We start from the raw sequence: 22,242 nt of genomic DNA, 5'->3' as shown, positions 1-22,242 counted from the left end.
TGGCCCGTACGGGCAGGGGTACCTTTACCTTTACCTTTTAAAAGTCTGGAAGAGATTAATCCGTTTTGCATTACTTTCTATGGGAAAGCATGCCTTGGTTTTGGAACGCTTTGGTTTTGGAACTGACTTCCGGAACGGATTACATTTGAGTACCAAAGTACCACTGTAGTCCGATAATATACCACACCTGACTTTCGACCAGATGAGCTGAGGCCTAGCCTAGGAATAATACTCTCTCTAGATAAAACGATTGTTTCAGAAAATCAAAGTGAGTTTTCTTGGGTTCTTTTATGAGCACCAGAGCTAGCATCTGTCTTGTTTTTTCCTGGCATGGCACAGGAAGCTATTTGCAATTTGTTTCCTATTTATTTGTTATGTTTTTATCCAGGCCTTACTCCAGCAGGTGGTTCTTCTGTGGCCTTCCAGATGTTGATGTCGGCTGGGGCTGGTGGAAGTTGTGGTCAAACAACATCTGGAGGGATACAGCCGAGCCACTGTTCCCTTACTCCAAGAAGCTCAGGATACTAGATGTGGCATTTCACCTCTCTTGCAGGCTCCATGCTATATCCGACGAAGTGGGTTTGCCCAAGCCAGCCAAGAAACTTTGAGGCTCAGCGGGGATTCGAACCTCTCTCCCCCAACACAACTGCCGCAGAGCACCACAGCAGCTTTCACATCCATTTTTACAATAAAACCGAAGTGCCAAGCATTATAAGCTGCCACATCATTTATTTAAACGCAAAGCACCACTAGAAATATTAAGAGAAATTGCAATCACCTTAATTTTAACGTCGACAGCAACAACCGGAATATTTCTGTCCCTTGAGTCATTTGATTTGCTATTTGCTAAATTCATAATTAATTATTAAAACGAGTCACGGGTGGCTTTGATATTCTTAGGAAGTGCAGCACTGCCAGCATGGCATCCGGTTTGAAATGCAAACTGACTTCCATAAGCATTCAAAGAGGGCTAGGATAGGAGGGTATCCTATCCCCACTTGCTACAGAAGGAGCCTGCTCTCATTTGCTCAAGAGTTTTGGTACATGCTGTGCAGATGTTTGGCACATCCTACATGGAAACGGGACATGCACACTTACCAAATGAGAAATTACTCAGGGCAAGAGGTGGCCAAGTCAAACATGCTACCACATCTACTGTAACTACCGTATTTTTCCGTGTATAAGACTAGGTTTTCCCCCTGAAAAATAATGTCCAAAAATGGGGGGGGCATCTTATACAGGGATAGATCTCTCCCCATTTTCTTAAATCGAAGTCCCCCTTATACATGGGGGCATCTTATAGACGGAAAAAGGTATACAGTGGTACCTCTGGTTGCAAACAGGATCCGTTCCGGAGGCCCGTTCGCAACATGAAAAGAACACAACCCACAGCGGCGCGTCTGCGCAAGTGCAGGTTGTGATTCGCCGCTTCTGCGCATGCATGTGACATCATTTTGCGCTTCTGCGCATGTGCAAGCAGCGAAACCCGGAAGTAACCCTTTCCAGTACTTCCGGGTCACCGCGGGACGTAACCTGGAAGACCGTTAACATGAAGCGGACGTAACATGAGGTTTGACTATATATATATTTTAACAAAGAATGACTTCTCTACCAACAGTATTACACCCCACCAATAGAAGCAAGCAACAGAAGCAAAACAATGGTAAATGGCCAAAACAAAGAAATAGTTAACAGAAAATAAAGAATACAGTGGTGTCTCGCAAGACGAAAAGAATCCGTTCCGCGAGTCTCTTCGTCTAGCGGTTTTTTCGTCTTGCGAAGCAACCCCATTAGCGGATTAGCGGATTAGCACTATTAGCGGCTATTAGCGGCTATTAAAGGCTTAAGGGATTAGCGGATTAGCTGCTAAAAGGCTATTAGCAGCTTAGTGCCTTAGAAAAAGGGGGTGGGGAGCGAAAAAAAATCGCAGGAACTCGCAAGACATTTTCGTCTTGCGAAGCAAGCCCATAGGAGATTCGTTTTGCGAAGCGCCTCTGAAAACGGAAAACCCTTTCTTCTAGCGGGTTTTCCGTCTTACGAGGCATTCGTCTTGCGGGGCACCACTGTACAGTGAATAAAGAATAATAAATAGTCTAAAACCTTGGAAAACTGGCATGCTATAGGGATTAAAAATCCTGGGAAGACCAGGACTCCAATTCTTACTAAGCAAACAAGTTGCCTGGGTGTACCTCATCCAGGATCTGACCTGGACCACATGGAATTCTAAGCCAAACCATGGGGCAAACATGCTGGTTCCTGGAGAGAAAATTGTGACTGCTTTCCCCCCTCCTCCAGTCCTACTACAGCTGTGCTGCTATAAGCTAAGCCATGGTTTGGCCTAGCATTACATCCAAACTCAGACTCATTGGCTGGAGTGACATAAACAATGAGTCTGGGTTTAGCTTCTAGCAGCATGGCAACAGCAGGACTGGAGGGGGAACAAAGCAGCCACATTCTGTAGCCAAGATTTGTTCTATGGCTTACTGCTCATGGATTGCCTGGAGCACAACCATAGTTTATTTTCCCCCCAGATAATCCATGAGCTTGGTTTATCGGGTGGGGTTTAAAGAGTTTCCTTTGAATTTGGCGCATTGAAATAATGCCGAGGAAATTATGCTTCCTCTTTGCAGTTGGAGTAATTCTATCATTTGCTCATTTATTTTATTTTTTAACTTGAATTTTAGTTAAAGATATTTCCAGGCACAACAGCAGCAAAAAAAATAAAATTAAAAGCATATGGGACAGCATATGGAAAGGAGAAAGCAAGGTAACTTTGGCTTGCAAGCTGTTGTGTGCAAGAGTTATGCACTGCTTATGTTTTATTTAATCTTATTCCATCCCACCCACAGCTAAGAAAATGTACAGACTTGTGCACTTGGGAAACAGGAAGCCCTGGAGCATCACGCTTTGTAAGTTAGCAGGATGATTAAAAAAAGAAAAACAATCAGAAAGGATTGTGAGAGTCCTGGCCATTCCTGGACACTTCTCAGTTTTGTTATCACTGCTCATAAATAGGTGGAAATGGAGACCCACACCCAAGAGTTCCTGATCAGCTGCATAAATGACAAACTTGGGAACCAGACAGAATTATCTCGTGGGTCACCAACTGGCTGTGACGGGTGAGGAGAACCCCTGTGGTAGTTTTTATCTCCTCCCACCCCAAATTCATATATTCAGATAACATACCTGCTATGATAAGTACTGGACACGTTTTAGTCTGTCTCAAAGCTTTAACAGCTGCTTTCCTGTTTGGGCTGCTGGTGGTATTTCTCTCAAGCTGTACATACCACCCTGATATCTGATACAATGAAGGGCAGTATAAAAATGCATGAGATTTTAAAAAGTCAATTATTCCCGATACCCTTTTTCCCCCAGTGATAACAGCACTTAACGTAACATGTGAAGTCTGCCACAGAGGTAGGGCGATCATTAAGGAATAATAGAGACACGATTCCCCTTAATCAATGGCTTGACATGACAACATTGTCAACATATGAACAGACAACTTATAGACTTTCTTTGGATAAATACAACAATATTTGGAATGAGTTTACACAGAATATATTAGGTTATTGACATTTATATGTGCATTAGGATAATAAGGATATCTTCATGTATGCGACAACAGCCGCGAGAGTTTTGGTAGCACAAGGATGGAAGACTGAAGAAACCCCAACTAAAGAATCATGGCAAGAAAAATTGATGGACTATGCAGAACTGGCAAAACTGACATACAAGCTATGGGACAAGGATAACAGTGACTTTAAAGATGAATGGGAACCCTTTACAAAGTATTTGAAGACACAACAAAGCGAACTGGACTCCTTGGCTGGTTTTGAATAAACATTCACAAACTTTTTATTGATAATTATTACTTAAATAGTTTGAGGATCTATACAACTGTGTAACATGCAGAAAACAGCATTTTTAGAGAAATCAAAGACTGGAACTGAGGGAAGTCGGGGGTGGGGGGTGGGTTCTATGGGGGGAGGGAGAGGGAGGGAGGAAAAATGGGGGGAAATAAGGATGATATATTTCTAGATAATATGTTTTGTTTTAAATTTGAATAAAAAAGTAATTTTTTAAAAAAAGGATAATAAGAATATAAGGTAAAGGTACCCCTCCCCTTTCGGGCCAGTCTTGCCAGACTCTAGGGTTGTGCGCTCATCTCACTCTATAGGCCGGGAGCCAGCACTGACCGCAGACACTTCCAGGTCACGTGGCCAGCGTGACGAAGCTGCTCTGGCGAACCAGCACCAGAGCAGCACAGGGAGACGCCGTTTACCTTCCCGCTGGTAAGCGGTCCCTATTTATCTACTTGCACCCGGGGGTGCTTTTGAACTGCTAGGTTGGCAGGCGCTGGGACCGAACGACAGGAGCGCACCCTGCCGCGGGGATTCGAACCACCAACCATGCGATCGGCAAGTCCTAGGCGCTGAGGTTTTACCCACAGCGCCACCCGCATCCCAATAAGAATATACACACCTGTATATTAATATATGGTAATGCAACAGTACTTATTTATTTCTTTTCAATCTCATTCACTTTTCTCACTCTCTTTTTATACATGGAATTGTTCTAATAAAATATTAATAAAAATAAAAAGTGGTACCTCCAGCAATAAACCAATGGCATAGTGCCCATTGTCCTTGGGCTGCGTTCTTACTTTTCATACATACGCATTTCATCCAAGAGCGTTAGCTCTTGAATTGGTGCAATGCATATCGAGGTGAACCCTCTTTTCTTAAGATGTTATTGTTTGTTTGTATCTCATTAACAGTAATGGTGTAAGCATCATTTTATTTTCTCATCCTTCTCTGGTGGCAGCATGAGTCAAGGCTGAAGCGTGTAAAGCAGTGCAGACCTCCCCATCAGATACTGTAAACATGAATGACGCTACAGAAAAACAGAAGGTCAAGGCAGCAGGGTCTGGACTAGGGATTTCTAACATTCTGACAACTAAAGTACAATTCCCACAATTCTCTGGGGAAGTCCTGGCAGTTATAGTGATATAGGTAAAGGTAAAGGACCCCTGGACGGTTAAGTCCAGGCAAAGCCGACTATGGGGTTGCGGCGCTCATCTCGCTTTCAGACTGAGGAAGCTGGCGTTTGTCCACAGTCAGCTTTCCGGGTCATGTGGCCAGCAGGACTAAACTGCTTCTGGCGCAATGGAACACCGTGACGGAAACCAGAGCGCACAGAAACCCTGTCTACCTTCCTGCCGGAACGCTCCCTATTTATCTACTTGCACTGGCGTGCTTTCGAACTGTTAGGTGGGCAGGAGCTGGGACAGAGCAATGGGAGCTCACCACTTCATGGGGATTCGAACCGGCAACCTTCCGATCAGCAAGCCCAAGAGGCTCAGTGGTTTAGACCACAGCGCCACCTGCATATACTCGCTTCCATTGCACTATAGATCTGACAATGATCTCAGCAATTCCTACACGCCTCCATTTTGCTGACACAAGTATCAATCTTTTTTCAATTATGATGGAGCGCTGAGGTGGGGGGAGCCTAATGCTTCCTCGTGGTATTTTTCAAACGAGACCCCATTAAAAGCTGCTGTTTGGCCTGTAAGTGGTGATGAGAGAGAAAGATCGAGGTAGCACATGGGCAAGGGGCGTTGGAAACACTGTGGGGGATTTATTTTAGCAAAGGAAAGGGAAGACGCTGCCTACGCTTTTAAAATAAGTTCGATGTGAGGGGCAGCAGATTTGAGGGGCAGTTGGAACTGCACCCAGGTAGTACTGTCCTGAGGCGAGAGAAAGAATATGGAAGAATAAGGTGGTGACGAAGGACCACCAAGAACCTGAACAACAACTGAGAATTTACAGGCTCTAAAATTAGAATTTCAACCTAACCTGACAACATAGCTTCAGTTCATGGAGATTTCCCTCAAACAGAAGATGTAAACTCTGGAAATTGTTGTGGGCTTCAAACAGATGGAGAAATTGACCCATCTGAAAGAGGTGCAGAGAAAAGAGTTTTATAATGAGCTAGAGACTTAAATAGTACTGAGAGAAGCCGTGAGGAGAACTATCTCTGGGGACAAATTAAGTGTAAAATTCTCGGCCAGCCAAGCTCCCAAAAAAAAGAAATTTATTTCTCTATGACTAATTTAATTTCCCCTCTGTTCTGCCTGTAGTTTCAAACTATGGAGCTAAGCTATGCAGGTGATATGGGGGGGGGGAGAGTTCTCTACATGTACAAGTACTGTATAGACTAGTCCTTTGACAAGCTTTTGTGGGCAACAGCAGAAGCAGTAAGATGGAGCCAAAATGATGCAGTTTTGTTTTTCAGTCTGTTTCCTTATATCTTCATCCACTCTGCAAGGATTTCCAGACAAATATTTTGTCAAAATTACAGGACCTGAAGCTCAAAAATCAGAAGTAGAACCAGTGGCGTAGCGTGGGTTGTCAGCACCCGGGGCAAGGAAAGTAATTTGCGCCCCCTAACCCGGGGCAAGGCAAGTAATTTGCACACCCCCCCCCCGCTGGACTATCCCTCCCCCAGATAGTCCCTCGCTCTCTCTCCGCTCCGCACCGCACCGCACGCCTGGCACCCTCCCCTCCACAGTGGGCGGCGACCCTGCGGCTCAGATCGGATTCGCACAGCCAGCACTGCAGTGAGAGAGAGTGAGTGAGCCAGGTAGGGGCACAGAGCTGTGAGTGCGAGCGCCCCCCCCCCAGATGTTGCGCCCGGTGCGACCGACCCCCCCTGCATCCCCCACGCTATGCCACTGAGTAGAACAGAAGATTGCTTAGCCTCATCATGCTCTTTTCCCAATCATGATATTTTCCAAGTGTATATTTTTTTAATGCATCAAAATAGAAAGCAGAACGCTCCAGTCCCACGAAAGCAGCTTCCCTCATCCTGCACCTCTTAAACTGTCTTCCCGCTACTGCCTATCGCAGCTATAACGTACCTGGCTCAGTAAAGACATCATACCAAACCATGGTTAAGGAAACCATAGTCTCTGATCTGCCAGCAAACCACACACACAAAGAGATTTGCAATTCAAGCTTCATGATATCTATAGCCCTGTCTGGGGAGACCTATTCCTCCCTCCCCCCCACAACTAGGATTGCAGGAGGAGAGAGTGGGTACATGCTTGTCCTCGCCCCTCCTGTCACTCAGCTTCAGCATCCCTCGTGTGGGATGGAGGAACTTCTACATGAGAGATTCTGCTCACAGGTGCTCGCCACAAAATTTAGAACCTTGTGTGTGGAGGGTGATAAAAGTTGAGCACTGGGAATATGCTTAAGGGGGCCTACAAACGTGTTATCTGCATGTTGACTGGGACATGTGCACAATTCTCCCTCCATGGAAGGGTTATGTGCACATTATCTATGAGGCCTGGTGAACATGCACAATAGCCGGTTATTATGTACATTAATCGGTCAGTTTACATTCCCCTTAACAAATATACCTTGGTTTTCGAACAGCTTAGTTCTCGAACGTTTTGGCTCCCAAATGCCGCAAACCTGGAAGTGACTGTTCCGGTTTGGAAACTATTTTTGGAAGCCGAACGTCCGACGGGGCTTCCGATTGGCTGCAGGAGCTTCCTGCAGCCAATCAGAAGGCGCACTTTGGTTTCTGAACGTTTTGGAAGTCGAACAGACTTCCAAAATGGATTCCGTTGGACATCTGAGGTACCACTGTAAATGTATATATAGTACACTTCCTAAACCAAGCATGAAATATTATAATAGCCACCATCATCAGTATATATTTAAAAATATTTTCCATTACAAAATGAAATAGTTACTTGAAACAAGATAAAACTTTGCCCCTACAAGTACAGTACACACACATTAATCCTTTGTGGTAGCAAGATTTATTTATTTTTTTAAAAAGCCAAGGGGAGTGAGATGGGAACAGTAGCTGAGAGATTAGAAATTTCAGTCCCTGAAATAACCTCAGTCACATATGACCTTGGGAATTAGCGTGACTGGGTGAACTGCAAATTCCAGAAATATAAGTGTAGGTTTTCACCAGTACTTATTGTGCTATTCTTGGAAGAGCAGTCAATGTTCCTAATAGTCACATGTTGAAAACAACAACACAAAGTTTCGATCAAATCTAACAAATATTATAAAAATAAAAATGCGCATCTCTGACATACATGCAAACATAATATATTTTGCCACGATCTTTTCTCAGTCATGCAAAATCAATTATCAGAAAGCTAGAACTAATACAGAATATGCAATTTTTATGTTTTCAGCTGTGCTTTGCAAAATGTGTTTAAGAACAAAGCAAGGAGATGCCATATTTTAAAATGAGGATCCGCCATACTATCTACAGTGGTACCTCGCAAGACGAATTCCTCGCAAGACGAAAAACTCGCAGAATGAAAGAGTTTTTCGTTTTCTGAGTTGATTCGCAAGACGGATTTCCCTATGGGCTTGCTTCGCAAGACGAAAACGTCTTGCGCTTTTTTAAAAAACCGCCAATGCATTCCTATCGGAAACCGTCAATACACAGTGGTGCTTCGCAAGACGAAAAAACTCGCAGAACGAATTAATTTCGTCTTGCGAGGCACCACTCTATCTATCTATCTATCTATCTATCTATCTATCATCTATGCACTCCTCCACTGGATTAAGAAATTAAGGCAGGCTTGATCTTTGTATGCAGCAGAATGTTGTAGAATCCTAAAGAAGTAGAATAGGACAGACTATTTCACTGCAAGCGGGATTCATATGGTAAAAACCCACCACTAAGCCAAATTCCATCCAAGTAGAAAGCTAGCCCAGCAAGAAGTAGGCTGAGCAATATCCTTTCTCCTCAGTAAGCTAAGGGTTTTTTTAAACACACTCACACACATTTCTCCACCAGAGTCTGAAGGGGTACAATCCACCCTCACAATCTGCAGACTATGCAGGATCGATTTAGCTATCAAAGGACTGAAGAGTCACGTGTTTAAACAGTTTATACTTTTTTAAAAAAATCAAGCTGCTAAAAATCCTTTCTTCAATCTTGTCCCACACAAATTTCCCCAGCGCGTATACTGTTAGACTTAAAACAACCAGGTTTAGCTTGTATATACCCCTGAGAGTCCTGAATTAGAATTTCTTTCCTGGAATTCTCTCCCTAAGCTTTACATTTTAATTAAAAACTCAGCATGGGGCGCGCCTCACAGAGCTCCGCATGATTAGTCAAAACCTAAATATCCCTATCAGATTAAACCGAACAGCTAAAAAGAGAGGCCTATGGGATTGACTAGTTTACTCGCGAAGTTCCCTTGCCTTCTCCCTGACCCTCTTGCGGAGTTTTGGCGCTAAAGACTGGGCTACTGAGTGTGGTGTGTTTTTTTTTTTTGTTCTTATTGCTTACATTTCCTGATTGGGAAAGATTGCAGCTCAGTAGGAAAAGGTCCCGGATTTAATCCTTGCCATCTCCCAGTAGGGGGAGAATTCTGCTCAAAACCCTGGAGAAACTGCTGCCGGTCAATGGAGACAGCCAATGAATTGGACCAATGGCCTGACTCACTATAAGGCAACTTCCTATTTCTCTTCCTTTTGACTTGTGGGAGCTGTCCAATCTCATTGTGATGGCCTGGGATTCGGACTCGGGTGCTGAACCTGAGGAATCCCAGCCTGCACAGGAGTCCCCGCCTCCAGAACCAGCTGAGCCGGGGCTGGGGCTTGAGCCTGAAGGGTCCTCACCTGCGCTGGATCCTCAGGTGCAGGCACCAGCTGAGTCTGCTCTGGCTCCTGAGGGGATGGAGGACCCATTGCCTGCAGGTGCTCCACTCTCAGCCCCGTCAGAGGAAGCTGAGATTGCCTCTGGGTCCGGTAACCCTCCAGCCTCTCCTGAGCTGCAGAGGCTCAGGGCAGAGAGGCGGAGGGAACTAAGTTCCCGCAGGAGGAGTGCTCGCCTCCAGGCCAGGAGAAGTGAGTCACCAGAGGATCGGGGCCGCCCTATGCCTCAGGGCAGATAAAAGCCAGCCAGCCCCAGTCCCAAGTTGCAGGAACAACATTGTTGGTTGCTAGTTCCTGCCTGAACCCTGTCCTGCTTTCCTGCCTGAGCTCCTGACCCGTCCTGGATCCCTGCTTGCATGCCTGCTCCTGACTTCAGCCGACTCCCTGCCCTGCACCCAGCTTCAGCTACTACGGACTGCCTCCACGTCGCACCTTTGACCACGGACCGGACTTGGACCTCGCCTCTCGGGTAACCCACGGGACCAGCACACTCATGATGTTAACATTTGTTAAGAGGCTGAAAAAGAGGCCTCCCTACTGTGATCAAACAAAGCATGTCCTCCGACCACACTTTTTTTGGTGCAATACTCCTGAAAGCCCCAATCTAGCCATTTCCCTTCATAATTTATGAGGTAAAAAAAGGTAAAGGACCCCTGGATGGTTATGTCCAGTCAAAGGCGACTATGGGGTTGAAGAAGCTGTTGCTCTGCAGATGTTATTGGACTCCAGTTCCCATCAGCCCAAAGCAGCACGACCAATGGTCCAGGGATATTGTAGTTAGGGCTGCCATATTTCAAAAAGTGAAAGTTGTTGAGTTGTAGTACAGCAACATTTGGAAGGCCTCAGGTTTCCAATTCCTGGTATATAAGGGGAAATGTGTTGCTCATTGCTCGTGAAATGGTGAATAATATCTAACAGGCTCCTATCCCTTCTGTGGAACCGCATTCTGCAGAGCAAATTGCCATATATATACATTTCCTCTAGGTATTGCAGTTGGAGCGGTCACAAAATGCAATATCCACCAGAAGCACAACATTAAGAGTAGATCAATAAACCTTGTGTGCAACATTGTGCACTGAGATTGCATAAAATCTGATTACATCTAAAGATCATTTCCTAAAAATAAAACATTAGAAATACTTAAAAGCATTCAGGGTTATGCTACTTTGACGACGCCCTTTAAAAAATTGTCAGCAATAAGTTGTAGACAGTGTGCCAGCTTCTAATTCCAGAGGAACGGAGATCCAACCAGCAGAGGAATACCTGCTAAAACTACAACCCTCTGAACGAAAAGCATGGAAAACAGAAGATGCAACAGAAATAATAAAATGGCAGCCCAAGACGCCACATCATCTCACCTTAGAAACGATGGATTAGCTGTAGATCTGTCTCAGGATAATTGAAACCATGCTTATCAGAAATTGTGTCTTGTTGAAGTTACGAAAATCACAGCAACTTCAGAATCATTTTTCATACTCCTCAAATCTATAGAACCTACAGAACCAGGGTTTTTTTTGTTTTTTTAGAGGCTGCCCCAGGACAGGAAAAAAAGCGTATTCAAGTGCTGGGGGTGGCAATGGTACTATCAAACTGCCTCTATTTTTCTTTTTTTAAAAAAAACACACCAAAACAAACAAACTTGTGTCTGTCTTCAGCCTTACAGTCACCAAAGACACCAGCCCGTTTTGTACAGTAATTCTCCATATCAATCAACATTGTGCCCCTCGGATGTCTGAATAGTTCAGCCGTAGGTGTTACAAACCCTGTGCACATATACCGGTAAATTCAATCTGCACACAGAGTAGACACAGGCTGAATCTAGACATGTATTTTAAAAAACGCTGTGAAAATGCTTTTTTTTAAAAAAAAGTTTTAAAATATATATGGAATTTCCCATTAGTTCACCATTGCCATCTTGTGTCACATTTGCACAATGCACTTAAAACATTATGTTTGCAGCTTTATAGCAGATTCCTCTGTTCACGCTTTTTTGGACCAAGATGAGGTTGTACGAGTGAGGCTGGTGGGCATAATTCCACTTTCCCCTGCTACCAATTCAAAAACAGCCCAAAACATTTTGCTGCCTGAGGCATAGGGCAAGATGCCTCCCACCACCGGTTCCACGTACAGGAGCCAAGCAGGAAGGCAGTTAAATCCTGAAAATGACATCGCATCATCCAACTAAGGGCAGCAGGCTAGCTTAAAGGATACATGGTAGGCCTCGTGGCACAAACAACTGTGTCTCATTGATGTTTGCTCTCCCCCCCATGCCCCACAGCTGCAGCCTAAGGTGGTTGCCTTGCTCTACTGAACAGTAGGGCCGGCCTACAGACCGATTCTATGTGAAATGGTGTGGAAAGGGTAAGTATGTCTCTGTTTGCTTAAATCCAGTGTGTTTGGGTGTATTTCTCGCTACGAGAGTGACTGCTTCCCTCCTTTTTCTTTTGCAGTCTGTGGCAATCCTATTACAACACAGGGGAGCTGCTTAACTTTTGCTGAATGCAATCGGTTTTGTTGTGCCGCAACATCATGATCTCCCACCACCCGTCTTGCATTTAGAGAGAGGGAGAAAAAAGGCATATTGGTGGAAAAGACCCTGATGTTGGGAAAGATTGAGGGCACAAGGAGAAGGGGACGACAGAGGACGAGATGGTTGGACAGTGTTCTCGAAGCTACTGTGTTTCTGTAGTACGTTTCCGAGCACAATTCAAAGTGTTGGTGCTGACCTTTAAAGCCCTAAACGGCCTCAGCCCAGTGTATCTGAAGGAGCGTCTCCATCCCCACCGTTCTACCCGGACACTGAGATCCAGCGCTGAGGGCCTTCTGGCGGTTCCCTAACTGCGAGAAGCCAAGTTACAGGGAACAAGGCAGAGGGCCTTCTCGGTAGTGGCACCCGCCCTGTGGAATGCCCTCCCACCAGATGTCAAAGAGAACTACTACCAGACTTTTAGAAGACATCTGAAGGTATCCCTGTTTAGGGAAGCTTTTGATGCATTACTGTATTTTAATATTTTGTTGAAAGCTGCCCAGAGTGGCTGGGGAAGCCCAGCCAGATAGGTGGCGTATAAATATATTATTATTATTATTATTATTATTACTACTACTACTACTACTACTACTAATATGAGTTTGACCAAACTGCGGGAGGCAGTGGAAGACAGGTGTGCTCTGGTCCATGGGGTCATGAAGAGTTGGACACGACTAAACAACAACAACAACAACAACAAATGAATCAGAGCAGTCTACACAGAGCGTGTCAGTTAAGTGCCTACAGAGCAGCTGTATGCTTCTTGGCTGTGTTTTTAGTGCTTCTGAGGGTCTCTAAACACTTTACTACTTGAAATCACATGATCACTCCATAAAACCCAATATTCCTCACTTTATTAACTCTCTGGGTTTTGTATCTGTACAGGGCTTGCCAAGGGAGAAATCACTAAATCCTAGCAAAGATCTCTGGAGTTGATTACTGTGTAATAAACTGACAAAACAGCACCCCATACATCAACCCAGTAATTTCGAGTGGCTAGCCTTAGCATCAAAAGTTCCTCTTGAATTTTTACTGCAATATTTCAGGTCTTATATCAAGTTTAATCTCCTTCGCAAATGAACTGTAAAACACTCGCTGACGTGCAATGCTTGAAAGGAAAAATAAGAAAAATAAGGGGGAAATATAAGTTATATTTTACTGACACAGCACTCCAACTGCTCCTCCAACCACAGCTACTGTGTAAAGTAGAAGTAGTTGTATTTAAATTGTAATTAGCGCACACTATGTCCAATCTGCTAATGATCAAACAAATGGTCAAATGGTCAACAGTACTGTACATTTGAGTCATTCATTTCAAATATCCACAGGAACAGGAACTGCATCATTAAACACACACAAACATCCCCTAGTACATTTCAAAACCAGCTGAAGTGCCTAGTACTGTTTAGACAAATATCTAAAATGCATGACTGAAATTTGGCTTTATTTCGTATAGTTCTAAACCATTCCTCGTTGACACCAATCTCATGGCATGGTATAATACCATAAAATTCCAAATTTAAATATATACAAATAAAAGCGACAAGCCCATTTCATCATCAGCACCACTGCAACACCGTAGCCATTAGACACCACCATAAAACATCAGGATTTTTTGAAATGTGGAGTAGACTTCATCCTTCCAGTCACAAAGCTTATTAAACTGTACTGTCTAATCTGCTTCCTGAGCTGCAAACAGAATTCTCATTAGTTTATATTAAAAAATGTAGGTATAATGCTGGCATTCTCTTTAAAAGCTATGTACGTAAGGATATAAACTTCAGGCGAGTGGTATATTTGAGTCTAGGCCTTTAATCGTATTTTCGTTTTAAGAAATCTTCCTGATCCTTTCAAAAAGCATTCGAATCTGATGTTATGTAACCGTTCTAGCACCGTGCAATTTGTTTTTTTTTAATAAAAAAAACCCCCACACATTTCTACTATGGGTTGTTGTTGCTTTTAGGCTGGCTCAGGAAATTTAATTTTCAGATTTACGGCTCAGCAAGAGACACACACATAACAATCAAAAGAAAATGAGATATGGCAGCACTTATCAAATCGCTCAGTTCATTGCTACTATACCTAGCCAAAAAGAAGAGCCAGATAACCGTCGAAGTCCTGTCGTAATCGCTTTCCAAACAACCAAGGAAGAAAACTTGCTCTATCACTCCCTGGAAAACATTCTGGTAACGCCTCGTACACAGACTCTTATCCACGGATTCCAACTGCGCCAAACTATTATTTTTTTATTCCACGTAAGAGAAAACATGTTTGTTTTTTTCCTGCTGTCACCTCGGGGAAGTTCCAAGCCATGCATGGCGATAGGGACACTACGGAAAGTAAGCACTAAAAATAAGTAAATCTCTTAGTGGATTCACTCCCTTCCTGTCTGAGTTTATGTGATTGAACTGAAGGAAAATGCATGGGCACAGAGTGAGCAGAGCGACTCCAACATCCGGCAATGTGTACAAATAAACTCATTTTCTGCCATCCTTTCTTCCCAAAAGCAAGCGGTCAAAAGCTCCTCTTTTATGTATATTGAGGTTGAGAGCTTTTAGACTGGTTGCTAGACTGCTTGTAATTTCTGGTTCTTTTTTGTTTTAGTACTTCGGGTTTTTTGATATTTTTTTTCCATGGCTTTTATACTGGTTATACATTTTTATAATCTATCATGAACCTCTGGACTGGAGGATGGAATCTAAATCTAAATGATAATAATAATAATAATAATAATAATAATAATAATAATAATACTGTGTTCGGATTCATATTCCTTTGAAGCCAATTTCAAAGCCTGCAGAGAGCGGCCTGTCGTTCTAAACTTGGTGCAATTTAAAAATTAAAAGCCTAAGGATTCATGAGCTCACCAGTTTTAGAGCTTCGTGGTTTGCAGATAAGGGATCGGGCATCTTAAAACCCAATGTTTCGCTTTTTAACAAGCTGCTTCAACAGCTGCCTTTGTAAAACTAGATGTCTCTGAGGAAGAACATGATCCATGGCTGAGCAGATGTTCATCGGCTGGGTGTTATTCAAACAGAAGTAGACAATGCGGGAGGAGACAGCTATTTTTGCTAATAATTGCTGCCAGAAGGATAATATTGGTTGTTTTGATATAATGTTGAAAATTAATAGCAGGAAAACCATTAAGATGAAACTATGGTTTGTTATTTCAAATGCAATGGCAAACTATGGTTTGCCAAAAAGGACAACTGCCCTGTGCAAAGACTCAGGAGGGGAAGGGGGAGCAGATGAAGACACCAGCAGGTCTGCTCCTGTCATATTTTATCAGGGACTTGAGCCACTTTGGGTACTCCTTTCAAAAGCCAAATCCAGTGGTACCTCGGGTTAAGTACTTAATTCGTTCCGGAGGTCCATTCTTAACCTGAAACTGTTCTTAACCTGAAGCACCACTTTAGCTAATGGGGCCTCCCGCTGTCGCCACGCTGCCAGAGCACAATTTCTGTTCTCATCCTGAAGCAAAGTTCTTAACCTGAAGCACTATTTCTGGGTTAGCTGAGTCTGTAACCTGAAGCGTATGTAACCCAAGGTACCACTGTACAAATAATGAATTAAATAAATAAGCCAGAAGTGACCAGGAGCATGGAAGCTCAACGTTTATTCCAGTTCTCAGAGTTCTGAACTGAACCACTATCCTCTACAATTGGTTAAGTTCCTCAAGCAGACATTGAGGGTTGTATTCAACATAGCATTACGGTGAATGTTCTGCCAGTTCTCCTTGTGCAATGGAACATTCTCTCCCCTTCTCAACCTCCTCCCAACACCCTCTAAATTTGTTCTGGGGGTTCTTCAAGCCTTTGGAGCAGCTTTGGAGATGGTGCAGAATACACGGAGGGGTGGGGGAAAGAAACCCCGTTGACCTAGTGCACATATTTAGTCGAATACCACCTGCAATATTTGCAGTTTCTACCTAGAGCATGACAATACGGCATTTATAAAGACAAAAGTATAATTTGAGCCAAATAAAATGCAAAGAAACCAGTAGAGAGTGTTTGTTCTGATGCTGTCACATAGTCATACTGCAGGGTGACCTTTGAAGAACAAGACGCAAGAATCAGGTGCTGTCCAAAAACACCTAGAGCCAAAAGGCCAAGTCTCTTTCCACAAACTGACATCCAATGTTGGCCAGGGAATTAGTGTCAAACTCTGATTTCTTGCACCTAGGGCTAAGATGCTATCAGGTACATGGCCTCAAGCACATTAAGTAGCCTTTCCCAAAACTGAGCAACAATGGATTGATAATTTTTGGTTCTGTATCATATAGCCCAACAGGTAAAAAGTAGACTGTTATCGCTTCTATGGAATCCCATGTAAAGCAAGAGTCCCTTCTCAGTGATGTAAAGCCTACAGGCTATGCAGCTCCTAGTGAGAAACAAATATGCCTTCCCCAGTACTTTTTAGGTCACATTTTAAAACCTTGAAAGTGTTTTCTCTGAAATGCCTGCCAGATTAGTACGTCAACACATGAATGATGCTTATTGAGCATGAAGACGTGACTAATTAAAAGCAGCAAGAGCTTCAACCGTTTCTCACCCATGTACTCTCAATTTCATTAATTTCATCTTACTGCCAATTCTAAACTTCAACGAAGGTCTGACATCGGGATTCTCCCCACAACATGAGAAATAGTTAGCGGCATCCATACTTCTGGGGCAGCGCAACAGAAGAAAAGCAAAGTTTGCCAAATAAAAAGTCATGTTGCAGATAAAAGGCCGTTTTAACACTACCGGTGTTTAATACAAAGCCATTTTCATTTCAGCAAATTAAGTATGGAAAGCTAGCTAATTAAAACGAAAAACTATGTCATGGGATGTTCATAGGAAACACCAGCTAGCAAACTAGGGTGAGTGGGTGGGGAGATAAAATAGCTACACCTCTGCAAAATTTCTTAAAACCACATAATTTCATCTTATTTGGTTACCTAACGTTACATATGTTCCACTGCTCTCTATTAGCGGCATTTTTGCATTTTAAATCTTGCTTATTGTAAAAAGCAACGAACAAATTCAAAATCTTCCTCCTCGTTATCATAAACTAAAGGAAAACTAGTATCAGTGGATTTAAAATAAATATTTGATTCATGGACGGCAGCAAGAATATGGTCCAGTTGGCACGCAACACTAAAAGCCAACCCATGGTTAAGCAAGGATGAGCAAGAATACAGGTACCCAGAGCAAAAGCCATGGCTGCTTTGTTCCTCTCCTGGTCCTGCTACCCCCGTGCTACCCAGAGCTAAGCCATTGTTCAGTTTATTGTTACATCGGAAACCCAGACCCATGGTTTGTTTCTCTCCCAATAAACCACAAGCTGTAATCAAAGTTTATTCTGGCTTACGGTTCAAGGCTTGTTGGCAGGGGGAGGGGAGCCAAACCGCAAACCATGGTTTGGATGTAATGCTAAGCCAAACCATGGCTTAGCTCTGGGTAGCAAGTCAGGACCAAGGGATGAGCAGAGAGGCTGTGATTTCTGCCCTGGCTGTTCACTCTTGCTAAACCATATTTTGGCTTAGAGGTGAGTGCAGTTGAGGCTTGAGTGGAGCAGGCGCTGATAAAGCTACAAAAAATCAGTAATTTCTTAGGGCTCAAGAGAAAATGGGAGATTGCTTTAATGACTGAACCGATTTATTTTATGTGATGTTACAACAATACACAGACAGACAACTATATGAAGAAATGGCCATTGGTGGTTGTTTAAGAAAGGGCAACCATATAGATATTTTTCCACATTATGAACTAGTATGTTATGACTTGTTAAATTTCATAACATTGGTACAAATATGTCACCTTCTTTCAGCAATTACTTGTATGTATGTTATATATTCTTCTTTTATGTAACAAACACATACTTTCAGAGCCGGCCTAACAACATATTTTGACAGTGGTACCTTGGTTTACGAACTTAAATCTGTTCTGGAAGTCTGTTCTTAAAACCAAAGCGTCCTTAAACCAAGGCGTGCTTTCCCATAGCAGCGGGGAACTCAATTTACAAATGGAACACACTCAACAGGAAGCGAAACATGTTCTTATTCCAAAGCAAAGTTCACAAACCAAAACATCTACTTCCGGGTTTGCAGTGTTCTTAATCCAAGTTGTTCATAAACTAAGCTGTTCTTAAACCAAGGTACCACTGTATTAGTCAAGGTTCCCTGTGCATTCCACATACATCTAATAACACAGCTAGGCTCCTTAAGCTCCATGTCTTCTCCCCTATGTTATAATTCATCAAGTAGTCTTTTGAGCTTACCTCCCAAAGTGCCTTGAAATCCTTCTGCTCAATCCGCAGCAGCTCGCTGTTCTCCCTTGTAACAATAGTGGCATGGCGAGGGGTGTTATCCAAAATTGACTCTCCGAAAGCTGTTCCTATTCCCAGGGTGCATATTGTCACAGCATCCTGTGAAGTTCAAGAGACATGAACTTATAAGCCTTTGGGTTCTGGAGGGTTTAACGCCACAGTCCTGTTGAAAGATTTGCAGCAGCCTTCGCTTGTAAACAGATATTCTAAGTCAGGCATAGGCAAACTCGGCCCTTCAGATGTTTTGGGACTACAACTCCCATCATCCCTAGCTAACAGGACCAGTGGTCAGGGATGATGGAAACTGTAGTCTCAAAACATCTGGAGGGCCGAGTTTCCCTATGCCTGTCTAAGTCATGCACAGCAGAGCGGGGTTTTAGCAAAACCGTGTCTTAATTTGAACCAAAGGTCAGGATCAGAATGAACCTGTATTTTGTCTGCCCAATGCAAATCACAGAGATTTTTGCTTATGAGAGGAATAGCTTTCTATCACCACCGCCCAGTGCTCAAATTAGAAAATTAGAAGGGAAGACCGGGGGGGGGGTGTTCTCATCCTGCTACCTTTTGTGACATCCACCATATGTGGCCAGGGGAGATAAAAACCAATGATTTAATTAAAAAAAAACACCAGATTTTTTTTATTTAAATCAGATTTTTTTTTAATTTAAATTGGATTTTTAAAATAAAATGCTTTTGGAGGAAAAATCTTTCTAGTTTTCTATTTAAGTTACATTATAGCCCAAAGGCTATTCATCAGGAAATAAGGATTTGTTTTAAGTTTTTCATGTGTGCTAAAACTCAGTCTAAGTTTTTTTTTTTTTAAAAAAACCATTTAACCACATCATTTAACAAACATGGATACATAAGCTATAATGTCATTGTTTTAGTTTAATAAATTGTTTAAATTGTTATTAAGGAAATGATTATTTTTCTCCTTCCAATAAGGTACAGCAGAAAAGTTGTCCAAATATAAACAGTTAGCTTATAGAACCTCACAATAATTTCATAATTATCTGTCTATGTATTTCTAATAGCATAACCAAATCAGTAATTTTTTATAGAACTGTAAAAACTACTCTGAAAATTTATTATTCCAAAAATGAAACCTTCATCTGGTTGTAAATATCAAGATTATACCAGCAATGACGAGTCTTTCTGTAAAATTAATTAATTAATTAATTAAATCAAGTCTTAATGACTAGCGATTTAAATTGTGAAATCAAATCCACCCTGATAGCGGCCCTTAGAAAGCTGAACACAATATGGCTGGCTCTTAGAAAGAGCTAAGAGGACCATAATATGGATAAACCTAGGGGGAAATCTCAGGAAGTGAAACTTAGGGATTTCACCCCACCTTTTCCTATCATAATTTAAGTTCTGCCATTGTCAGCCCTCAAATACTTCCGGATTATGCAGGCAGTGGGTGTTTCAGATCAGAGCGAACAGCTTATATGCATGTCCAAACCCTAGCTAGGTTTGCCGGCCACCCTTGTTGCTGTGCCATGAACAGCACCTGACATACAGAAATTAAGAATGAAAAGCACCTGGAAAACCCTCCCCTGCTTAAATTCCTATACAGTGGTGCCCCGCAAGACGGAAAACCCGCTAGACGAAAGGGTTTTCCGTTTTGGAGGTGCTTCGCAGAACGAATTTCCTATGGGCTTGCTTCGCAAGACGAAAATGTCTTGCGAGTTCCTGCGATTTTTTTCCGCTCCCCACCCCCTTTTTCTAAGGCACGAAGCTGCTAATAGCCTTTTAGCAGCTAATCCGCTAATCCCTTAAGCCTTTAATAGCCGCTAATAGCCGCTAAACCGCTAATAGCGCTAATCCGCTAATGGGGTTGCTTCGCAAAACGAAAAAACCGCTAGACGAAGAGACTCGCGGAACGGATTCTTTTCGTCTTGCGAGGCACCACTGTATACCATAATGATGTTACAAGCTATAGGAGCAGAGCTAAGAGAAGGGGCAGCTGCTGGCAGCCCTAAGCCCGCACCTATATATAGCTTTTAACAATAGTCTTGATCTTTGCGGTCGAGAGCATAACCTACAGTTATAAAGCAACATACTCAGATAAGGTTTATTAAAAGAAATAACGTTTATTGTCTACCCCTGATAGTATTCATCATAAGGCTGACAACCAATTCTCTGCTTTTGTCTGAAGAGGGGAATCCACAGTTCAAAAACAAAGATAAATTAGATGTACAGGTTTCACTCAGGGTAGCCGAATTCAACATATCATCCATTTCAACTGAGGTAGGGATGTTCCTGCTCTCGACAGCATCTAAGCTTTTTTTTATTCTGCCTTCCTTCTTCCTGGAAAAAAGATGTAATAATCTCAAATTCTCTCTTCTCTAAGAAACCTCTTTCAAAAAATAAACAACACAGGAAAGTCCGTACAGGAAAGTCCGTAATTTCTTGTTATTTTACTATCTATGGTGACATAAATCAAAGGTTCAATTTAGATAGTAACAGATCAGGATGGAGAAGTGGAGAGGGGGGGGAACTGGGTTCATATATCAAAGAAAAAGAATCTGAGGTTTTAGGAAAGAAGGGGCTTAAAACAAAATCTGCTTCGGTCAGGAAGCAAGCCCATACTCTAGACTTCAGAGTCCTAATTTCTTTCTGTTCCCTGTTTCTGCATCTACCATCCTTGGGAAAATGGGGCACCAGGGGCCTATTATAGGCTGGTTAACATGGCTCCCAAAGAACCCCTGCTGTTCCCATGGATTGGCTTTGAGAATGTTATCAGATGCCTTGCTCTACGCTTTCCCCTCCCCAACCGCCTGCAACCCCAGAAGCTGCAGGGGATCCCCACTCCTGGGTGCCACAGGATGGCTGGGTCAGCCGCAGAACCGTCTAAAAAGAAGGCAAGCGCTTTAGAAACACACACACACATACTGAAAGGTGTGTTTGTTTTGCAACCTACAGATTTGCTATTCTGGCAAAGCGTGAAGTTCACATCACGAATCTCAAACCTGCATTACCGTATTTTTCGCTCTATAAGATGCACTTTTTCCTCTTCAAAAATTAAGGGGAAACATGTGTGCGTCTTATGGAACGAATGCCGGCTCCTTGGCTTCAGTGATAGTAACGCGAAGCTTCCGAAGGGCAGAGGGAGAGCTCCCCCCCCCCCCCCCGGAAGCTTCACGTTGCTTTCACTGAGGCCGTCTGAAGCCCCCGGAGCGCAGGGAACTCCCGCTGCGCTCTGGGGGCTTCAGGCAGCTATCCACAAGCCTTCGGAGCGCAGCAGGAGTTCCCGCCTGAAGCCTGCAGAGCGAGAGGGGTCGGTGTACACCGATCCCTCTTGCTCTCCAGGCTTCACTTCACTGGAGAGGCGCTGCACAGTTTTCCCTCTCTGCGCAGCGCCCCTTCAGCGAAGCGGGAGGAGAAATGGAAGGGGCTCCGTTTCGCCTGCCGCTTCACTGAAGGGACGCTGAGCAGAGAGGGGGAGAATTCCGCCCCCGTTCTCCCCCTCCTATGGTCCGGTGCATCCTATAGAGCAAAAAATACGGTACATAGCACACCTGAATGCCTCAAATCCTACAGGCACCTTTTGGTTTTAAAAGGTCAGTGTTGTGGTTTCAAGAGGACACCAGATAGCCTTGAGCTCAAATAAGTAAATAAAAACCGTATCACCCAGTTTTGTAATGTTCATTTTGAAACAGTTTTGTAATGTTCATTTGCAAAACTATTCATAGC

General features: G+C 43.2%; 1 protein-coding gene across 2 annotated transcripts in view; it reads right to left on the bottom strand.

Moving 5' to 3' along the window:
- Positions 1–22,242, bottom strand: part of RAPGEF4 (Rap guanine nucleotide exchange factor 4) — a 180,949-nt gene that overhangs the window by 133,293 nt on the left and 25,414 nt on the right. For both annotated transcript variants that reach the window (XM_083407107.1, XM_083407108.1), the window contains exon 4: positions 18,496–18,642. In XM_083407107.1, the coding sequence (XP_083263233.1) occupies positions 18,496–18,642 (147 nt within the window). The remainder of the gene's footprint in view (positions 1–18,495; positions 18,643–22,242) is intronic.

This window comes from Podarcis tiliguerta (assembly GCF_965153285.1).
Source record: "Podarcis tiliguerta genome assembly, chromosome: 1".
Lineage (NCBI taxonomy): Eukaryota > Metazoa > Chordata > Lepidosauria > Squamata > Lacertidae > Podarcis > Podarcis tiliguerta.
Note: the sequence above shows the minus strand (reverse complement) of the source record. Positions and strands in the feature narration are given on the sequence as shown.